Source organism: Nilaparvata lugens, unplaced genomic scaffold, assembly GCF_014356525.2.
Source record: "Nilaparvata lugens isolate BPH unplaced genomic scaffold, ASM1435652v1 scaffold7350, whole genome shotgun sequence".
NCBI lineage: Eukaryota > Metazoa > Arthropoda > Insecta > Hemiptera > Delphacidae > Nilaparvata > Nilaparvata lugens.
Genome location: NW_024093099.1, coordinates 2785 through 12627, shown reverse-complemented (window position 1 = coordinate 12627; position 9843 = coordinate 2785). Strand labels below are relative to the sequence as shown.

Here is a 9843-nt window from a genome sequence, read left to right as displayed (position 1 = left end):
ATAAAACGTTTCATTCATTAACACTAATTGCATAGAAAAAGTAGTCTTAATTATTAAAAAAAACTTTATAAGGAAAAACATGATTAGCCTAGTGCTCTATAAGAACTAATCAATACTCCAGCTTTGTTGAGATAAGATAACATAGGTCTAAAATAGTAGTATTCACCTGATGTGGCAACATTACATTTTTTGATAAGGTCTGTCGCAACCTACATAAAAGATAATATTGGCTTGGACAAGCTTGTATAATAAATTCAAAATATATTTTTTTTTTTCAAATTATAAATTAATAATTATTATGATTCAATAATAATAAATAATAGCTGAAATGTTCATATTGATAACACCTTTATTATTTTGTCAACACCAATCTGTAAACGATTAATTTCAAAAGTACGCGCCAAAAACGGTGAACCAGAATCGATTTTCGTTCGGTGGGAGCAAGTAGTGGTGCACCAGTCACGTGGTTTCTGGTTAATGCTCACTTCGCCGAAGCCGTACATGCACCGCAACCTCCCATGAACACAATCAATGGTACCGTACTGTATCATGAAATCACCTCTCTACTGTCACTGTGTCTGTGCTCTGTGTCTGTGACGATTGTCCGGTCGTACGACTTTTGATTTTGATTTGATGTAAAGGATTTTTGTAGTTTAATAATTTATTGGAGATTACATTTGGATATGATTTATTAGCACTGAATTATATTTTATCCATAATGATTCATCAAATGAATATCCGTGGAAGTTTGGGTAAGTTTAAAGATTTATAAATACTTAACCTCAACTACACTATACGGTTATCATAGGATAGAGACATAAATAGATGAATGTGAAAGGTTATTTTTAATAATATATTTCTTGAGAACTCTTATGTCTAAGTTGACATAATAAACACACAATAGTTATTTATATTAGTCTATCTGAACTGAATATAATATCTATATTTTGGTTATCCTAACAAATTCTACGAATTAGAGGTAAGTCCTCTTACCTCTTATGGAACTAGATAAAATATTTCTTAATTCACAGTAAGATAATTGAAGAAATAAGACTAGTGTAAAGTGTAATATATCTGATACAAAAATCACTTATTCTCCCGGATTAATTTGTTGTAGTAGAATATTAATGATAGTGTTGTTAATGCAATAATACAAGTTCAGTTATATGCCATAGGTGGCGGCTTAGTGGGGCTTATCCCCCCAGGAATTTTGGTTGAATTTTTATGGAAATTGTGAATTTAAAAAGTAAGAACTTTTTAACGTTAACAAGATATCCAGTAAGCTATATTCAGTCCATGACTGGCAGTTGCCATACAGACTTCGTCAAAGTTTAATATATTTAAAAAATAAGTTGAAATGAGTGCAGATACTTTGTTTTATGTGGATCTGTAGATGGACTGCAATTACAAATTATGAAACAGTCTCAAACTGTTCCTCATGTCCACTGGTTTTATCATCTCTCAATAAACACAGAGGGAAGTTGATGAGTTTCTCACCCAACAGCCTACAAAATTTCTATACTCCAGCCCATGAACACAAATTGGCGGTTTGTTGAAAATTTTAGAGTCCGTAAGGGGTAGCATTCATGTGCTTTTGACAGTCTGGAATAAGGCAGGTCAATGTTGCCTCGTCTCCTAGTTTCGTTGAGGCTGCTGGTAATGTGTTGAACGACCTGGACGAAACAGGCGACCACGATCCAGTTGTTGGCATCAACACCAGAGGTGGTGTAAGTATGTATGTGTGGAAGGAGGTTAACCCAAGGAGGATACAGAACATTATCAGAGGATTGAAGAACTCCAAAACACAGGACATTTATATTGGTCTGTCAACATTTATCTTGAAATCCACAGCACACTTAATAGCAAGACCAATTGCAAGGGCAATAAATGATTGTCTCAGTGTGGGTAAGTTCCCCAGATATACTGAAGATTTCAAGCACAATACCGATTCACAAGAAAGGTGACACCAGCATCCCATCTAATTTCCGACCAATATCAATAGTCCCAATTTTGTCCAAGGTCATTGAGACAGAAATTAAGGTACAACTCACAGAATTTCTGGAGGGGAACGAAATCCTGGCAAAATCCCAACATGGCTTCAGAAATGGGCGCTCAACTACAAGTGCATTGCTCACCCTGACCAGCAAGATACAAAGTTCCTTTGAGGGTGGTGAAGCCCTGGCCCTCACAATGTGCGACCTGAGTGCCGCATGACTTACTCATCAAAAAGCTTGAAATTTATGGCATGAAACGGACCGTGCTGAAAACAAATTGTAAACCACTTGCAAAATAGAATGCAAGCTATTTCAATGAAGGGAGCGACTTCAAGAATCAGGAGAGTATGGTGTACCACAGGGTTCAGTGTTGGGACCCTTGCTGTTTATTCTCCTCATGAATGATTTCACAGCAAACGAGGTAGGCCTAGCAGTGATTTTTGCAGATGACACTACAATAACAGCGAGAGGTCCAACAAGTGATGATGCCATTCCAAGATCTGCAGAACTGCTATGCAGCGCAAAAAAGTGGTTCTTAGCAAACAAACCAAAGCTGAATGAGGACAAAACAAATACCCTCATTGCTCACTGCGACGGCAGGAGGCAGAACCGGTCAAGTTGTTGGCTTCTGCTGGATGGAAGGCTGAGATGGAGTCACCATGTGTCAGAAGTGTGTCGAAAGCTCCCCAGGGTAATATACCTGCTAAAAAAGCTCAGACATGTGGTAGGCAGGGATAGTTTGATGATGGCATACCACTCACTCTTTCACAGCCACATCATGTATAGACTGATCCTGTGGGGAAATGTACAGCAGCAAAGGATGTGCTGCTCCTCCAAAAAAGAGCAGTCCGAACAATCACATTCTCAGGAAGTAGGGACAACTGTAAACCTCTCTTCAAGGGTATGGGGATCCTCACCATCTACAGTCAGTATGTGTTCTGCTCACCATCACACCTGATGGTCAACCAGGAAGACTGGACGAGAAGAGGTGAAATCCACAGCCTCAATACGCGCCGAGCTGCTGACCTTGAGGCATCCCACACACGATTGAGCAGCACCTACAACAGCTACCCAGCAGCAGCCATTCGAATGTTCAACAGGTTGCCCAGCAAAGTGAGAAATTTTCCAAGAGATAAACTGCTTAGCACAGTGAAGCTGAAGCTGAAAGACATGCCACTACTCATTTGCTGAGCTTGAGGACGAGCCCTTTTTTGAATCAGTTCTACTACAACGACTAGCCAAAATGGCTACCAACCAACCTTGTTCATGACACTGTCTATCTGGAATCCCCAGTCTTCGACAACGACAACAAGTATCAAGTAAGTATCGTGGTGTTGCATTTGGCCCCTCTCCCAGAAGGCATGAATTTTACTCTCTAGAATATTAATCAATAATTATTGAGAAAAATATTCAGTGACGACTATGATTTATAGTTAGTTTACCCAGCGAAGATTTTCATTGTTTTAGAACTAGAACTAATATCAAGTTGATATCACAACAGCTATGGGTCTTTTTTTACATCTGGTTTCATCACTGGGAAACCAAGTATACAAGCGGGGCATTCGTTTTTATTGCGCTTCTTACAATGGGGAATAGAGACTGGTTTTTGGCGCTTGGCTGGTGTCTCACTCGGGCCACCAGCTTAAACACTAAAGTGGTGGTGTTCTAAATACGGCACACTATTGGTATCTAAAGCTAGAGGGCCAGCTTGCTCTACACACAGACACCACTGACCCCACTGGTGTCCAAACAGTTTCAGGTTTTCTTTTATGTCAGTTCCTTTTTATTTTATCATAATATACACCAAATTGAGCTGCCAAACACAAGAATTTATTGTCTTTTTTGAATATTGAAATTTTAAGAAAGAAGAAAACATTCATATGGTAAGAAAGCAATTTTTCAAAAACGAGTTTGTTATTTAATGTTTTCCAAATTTTTGACTTGATACTATATACAAATTTTAGTTAATTTCCTATATTAACATTCTAAATTCAAAATCTTATGTGATTATTTTGGGATCAAAATGTATGTGTTTAAAACTACTGAAGAATCATAACTCTTTTGGACTAATATGCAATCAAAATTTGGGAATGGAATAGTAAGGGCTATAAGCCTGTTTTTTGTTTCCAATCATTTTATGATTAAGTTGTTTTGTCATTTTTAAATAAATACATGGAAAATCTTGAATAATGATTTCAATTGGCTATGGATTTCATGTGACTAAATCTTCTTACTGTTGCCAGTAAAATTAAAAATTCGAAATTCCTCTAGGGTAGGCTAATCTTGTCCTCTTTTATTTGAGACTAAGTGGGCCATTCTTCCTTTGATAGACTTTCAAGTATACCCAATGTATACTAATAAAATTTCCTTCGGAAAAAAAAATATATTTTGTTTAAAAATTTTGCAGAGATGTCATAGTCGTTCTCTTGAAATGATCATGATTCATCAGAATTAGTCGTTTTCCACCTCAAATCTTTGTGTTTGTATTCCCTAGTGGAGGATACAGTGGCAGTTCTAAGCAAGTATATTTTGTAAAATTTCCTTCGATTCAAGTCAAGCTACAAGTTTTTATCTTGCAAGTCTCTAAATAAATTATTTTTCCAATCTATATATTTTTCCTATTGTACAGAGTAAAGTTGAATATTATTATCATTTGTGGAATACTGAGAATTAAAAATGTAGAATGTTCTACTATATTGTGCTGTATTGTGAAAAAAATTTATCCAGCTTTAATTCCTATAAATAATTCCATAAAACGTTACATTTAATTTGGAAAAAATAACATAGATACTTTCATTATTGACTTCAATGCCTTGGACGAGATTAGCAAGTCTACACCTGCATACTGAAGAATTACTACTACTTATTGTGAGTAGATACGAAATGGCGACTCTGGGACACAAGTGTCCCAGAGTCGCCATTACCTCAAGGTCATCCAGGTCAACACCCCAACCTCAAGGTCATCCAGGTCAACCAACCCTTACCTCAAGGTCATCCAGGTCAACCAACCCTACCTCAAGGTCATCCAGGTCAAACCCCTAACCTCAAGGTCATCCAGGTCAACCACACCTACCTCAAGGTCATCCAGGTCAACCACACCTACCTCAAGGTCATCCAGGTCAACCAACCCTAACCTCAAGGTCATCCAGGTCAACCACACCCACCCTCAAGGTCATCTAGGTCAACCAAACCTAACTTCAAGGTTATCCACGTCATCCAAACCTTACCTCAAGGCATCCAGGTCAACCACACATAACTTAAGGCCATCTAGGTCAACACACCTAACCTCAAAACCTGAAAAAAAAAAATCAACATGGACTATCGTATCTATGCATAAAAAGATTAATAGAAGTATTGAGTTCCGGGAAATTGATATAGATAATTTGCACCCATATCCTGTTTCAATTTGATAAGAGTGAAAGGAATAAACACTATCATAGAACAAATCACATCTGGACTAAGAATAGAGTTCCGCGGAAATGATTTACACCACATATATCCTGCTTTATTTTTATTAGATGGAAAGGATATGCGGTCAAGAAGTGGAGCCAATTTCTAGAACAGGAAACCATAAAAGCTTACTCACAAACTTAAAAAAAAAAAAAATTAAAAAGAAAAATTAAAAAAAATAAAAAAAAAAAATAAAAAATTTAAAAAAAAAATTTAAAAACACATAAAATTGGGAATAAATGGGAAAAAGGGAAAAAAGGGAAAAAAATTTCCCTACTGATCTTGAACTGCCCTGCCGGTCGCCCCCGCCGGTCGCCCGGCCGCCACGGTCACCCCGCCGGTTGCCGGCCGCCGCCGGTCGCCCCACCAGTCGCCCCACCACCGGTTGTCCGGCCGTTGCCGGTCGCCCAACTGCTGCCAGTCGTCTGGCCGTTGCCGGTCGTCCGGCCGCCGCCGGTCGCCCGGCCGCCACCGGTCACCCCGCCGGTTGCCCGGCCGCTGCCGGTCGCCCCACCGTTCGCCCCACCACCGTTGTCCGGCCGTTGCCAGTCGCCCAACTGCTGCCATCGTCCGGCCGTTGTCGGTCGCCCCGCCACCACCTGTCGCCCGCCACTGCAGGTCGCCCCACCACTCGCCCCACTGGTCGCCCGCCACCAGTCGCCCAGCTGCCACCGGTCGCCTTGCCGGTCGTCCGACCGCCACCAACAGTCGACCTGCTGCGGCTGGCAATGTCCCGCCGGCAGAGCATGAGCATTCTCAATGACCCTAGCTCTCCTGCCACATCGACCATGCTCACCAGTATTCAGCATGCCTGTGGCAGGACGGTAGGGTCATCCACTCAGTGGTCAGTCAGTCAGTTCAATTACTGTTCAGTCACTGATCAGTCATTGATCAGTCACTGTTCAGTTACTGATCAGTCACTGTTCAGTCACTGATCAGTCACTGTCATTCACTGATCAGTCATTGATCAGTCACTGTTCAGTCACTGATCAGTCATTGATCAGTTACTGATCAGTTACTGATCAGTCACTGTTCAGTCAGTGGTACTCAGCACTTGGTATGGGTCTAAAATGTATAAATAGCGGAGCTCAAACTCTCAGACCTCCGTATACTTATAAACACTGACCAGTATGTATATCAAACAAAGGAACCATAAACCAACATTGGAGGAGGTTGCTCCTACCATATTGGAGATTGCTACGTTGAAGCGTGAAATCAAAAGGAGGCATAAGGAAATCATGCTGGGTAGACGGATTGCAGAAGATAAACATGTGGAACACTTCAAACCTCTAGCTGAGCCACTAGTCAACCTAGTCGAAACCTTCCAACAGATGCCAGTTCAACAACCACAACTACCTCCATCAAGAGCATCCAAGAAGCATCCCAGGTATCTGAAGCCTAGAATAAAAATGCGCTCCAGGCATGTGAAGGGTAGGCAGAGACAATCCAAGCCAGAGTTGTTATCATCAGAACATTGTCCTTTCTCAGCAGCATCAACACACCACACATATCCTACTCCACCAACAACACCATTTGTTAAAGATGCTACATATACAAGGCATGGACTTACTGGTGCAAGTAAAGCAAAACATAAGCTCCAACTCTCCAGCATTGATGAAGAGTCACCAACATTTGAATCATATGGAACTGGAGAAGTTTCAAGTCCAATGGCAGGCACCTCAAGAGTTGGACGGCAACTATGGAAAGCAGGAAAGCAGGCATTTGAAGGGGATGAGGTGAGGAGTATAATATGAGTAGAGGATATGATGATAGCAGTGATGAGGAGCTGTCTGGAGATGGACAGGATGATGATAAGAATGTTGAACAATTATAATGAAAGTCATGGTACAACAGTTCAGAATATCCTTGATCAAACTGATCTAGCTGGAAAACAGGTAGCTGATTATATTAGAGGATCATTGAGCAAGGACAATGACGATTTTGATGACACTTTTGGGCCAAGAGTGAGAGACAATGCTTACTACCTGGGCATAAGTATTAACTTTTGGAGAGAATGGTGATGAAATTGTGCTGACTGACCCTGTAGATCAAGAAGAAAAGACCTTCACAGCTACATTGGGACTTTGTGAGTTGATTTTCAAGAAGAATCCAAATCGTGCATTAGTTGAATCCACTGACAGACAGGCTTATGGAGAAATATTGAACTGGACCAGTGTGCACAGACAGAACAATGATCCAAGAGGTGAGATTGTTAACTACAACAAAGCCAAGTATAGAATACAATCAAACGCCTTTTGGATGATAGCAGAGATGGTGGTCAAAGACATTCTGGGAGACAAGTGACTGGGAGAGGATCTATTGCCCCAAGGCGTGATTTTTAGTAAGGAGAAAAGTCAGAAGATCTATAGAGGAAGAGATGTTCTGTCAGCTATCAAGGGAGCTGCTGGTACAATAGTTAATAAGGCAATTGACATTCTACCAGTTGAACTTCATATCCCTGGCTATCAATACTGTGGACCAGAAACAAAACTTCAGAAGCGATTAGCACAAGGTGATCCAGGAATCAACAAACTTGATCAGGCTTGCAAGGAGCATGATATTGCCTATTCCAAGAGTGGTGATACAGCAAGCAGAGCAGTAGCAGACAGCATCTTGGCAGAGAGAGCTTGGGACAGAGTGAGATCTGAGATGCGGGGGTGTTGGAAAAAGCTGCAGCACTAGCAGTCACCAACATTATGAAGGCTAAGGCAAAATTTGGGGGTATGAAAAGATCACTGAAGGAAGTCAGCAGGGTGGTTGAGAAGGGGAAGAAACAAAAGATTCAACCATCAAAGAAAAAATCAATGAAAGGAGGTTGAGGTCTTTACTTGAGACATCAGAAACCAAAGGTTGGTACAGGTCTTTACTTGAGACAGCAGAGATCAAAGGTCGGTAAAGGTCTTTACTTGAGAAAGCAGAGAACAGCAACACCTTAGACATTAGGTAATATATTGAGGTACAATCAAAATCATAATGCTGTACAAATATGGATATATATTGGATACATAGCAGATTAGATTCATTGTGCTGGAATCATCTGTGGAGAATAGACATTTTGTCGATCAACTGTGTATCTAGAATAATAGAGAATGGTACTCCTATTCTCAAAGTGGGGTGACTATGGTGATACAAATTTACCATCAATCCCCCATTTGATCTGAAGATGGTTGAGGATCATGTAGAAGATGAGGAAGAGGAAACTGATATGGAGGAGGACAATGAGGTAGAGGTGGAAGAGGAAGAGGAAGAGGAGGAGGAGGAGGAAGAGGAAGAGGAGGAGGTGAAAAGGAGGAGGAAGAGGAGGAGGAGGAGGAGGATGATGTAGTGGTGAGAAATACTACTACACCTATACTTTGACTCGAAGGAGCATCAATTACCTGAAGGAAAGAGGTTGTGAGGTGATTCACATCAATGACAGGGTATTGTCTCTAACTGAAACAGTGTTCTAGAGGTATCATTGAATATCATCCAAAGACTATCAGACAACATAGAAGACTTGCCAAGGACTAGTGCTGGAAAAGGAGTCTACTACCTAGGACATCACCTGCTTGACATGGACCAAGGAGAAACATCATGGATACATCACTTTTCTGCACACTCAATATGATAAACAACTTTGGAACAGAGATATACCTGCTTGTAGTAAACTTTTCAATGAAATGGATGTTGAATTGATCAATAAATAGCTAATTGTATTCCAAACTGTTTACTTATTACCTACCATCTCCTTAGATATAGTTTAGCTATAAGTATATTCTGAGTGCCACTGACTGCGCTCAGATGCTCATGCTCAGCCGGCGGGACAATTGCCAGCCGCAGCAGGTCGACTGTTGGTGGCGGTCGGACGACCGGCAAGGCGACCGGTGGCCGGCGACTGGTGGCGGCCGGATGACCGGCGGCAGCTGGGCGACTGGTGGCGGGCGACCGGTGGGGCGACTGGGGGGGCAACTGGCAGCGGCCGGGCGACCAGTGTTGGTGGGGCGACCGACAGGGTGATCGGTGGCGGCCGGGCGACCGGCGGCGGTTGGGCGACGGCAATGGCCGGACGACCGGTTTTTGCCGGTTTTGCCAGTCGCCCGGTGGTGGGCGACGGTGGCGGCCGGGCAACCGGCAGGTGACCGGTGGCGGCGGGCGACCGGCGGGGCAGTTCAAGATCAGTAGGAAATTTTTTTTCCATTTATTCCCATTTTATGTGTTTTTAATTTTTTTTTTCCCTCAATTTCTTATTTTTTTAATTTTTTTTTTTTTTTTTTATTTTTTTTTAATTTTTTTTTTTTAATTAATTTTTTTTCAATTATTTTTTTTTTTCTTTTTTTTTTTCTTTTAATTTTTTTTGAATTTTTTTTTAATTTTTTTTTTAAGTTTGTGAGTAAAGCTGTTTATGGTTTCCTGTTCTAGA

General features: G+C 41.2%; 2 protein-coding genes across 2 annotated transcripts; both read right to left on the bottom strand.

Moving 5' to 3' along the window:
• Positions 1–5773: 5773 nt before the first annotated feature.
• On the bottom strand, positions 5774–6253 carry LOC120356636 (uncharacterized transmembrane protein DDB_G0289901-like). Its single transcript, XM_039445591.1, has one exon. It carries the CDS (start codon positions 6251–6253, stop codon positions 5774–5776), a length of 480 nt encoding a protein of 159 aa, XP_039301525.1.
• A 2981-nt stretch (positions 6254–9234) lies between these two features.
• Positions 9235–9621, bottom strand: LOC120356637 (classical arabinogalactan protein 9-like). Its single transcript, XM_039445592.1, has one exon. The coding sequence runs from the start codon at positions 9619–9621 to the stop codon at positions 9235–9237; it is 387 nt and encodes a 128-aa protein (XP_039301526.1).
• Positions 9622–9843: the final 222 nt, after the last annotated feature.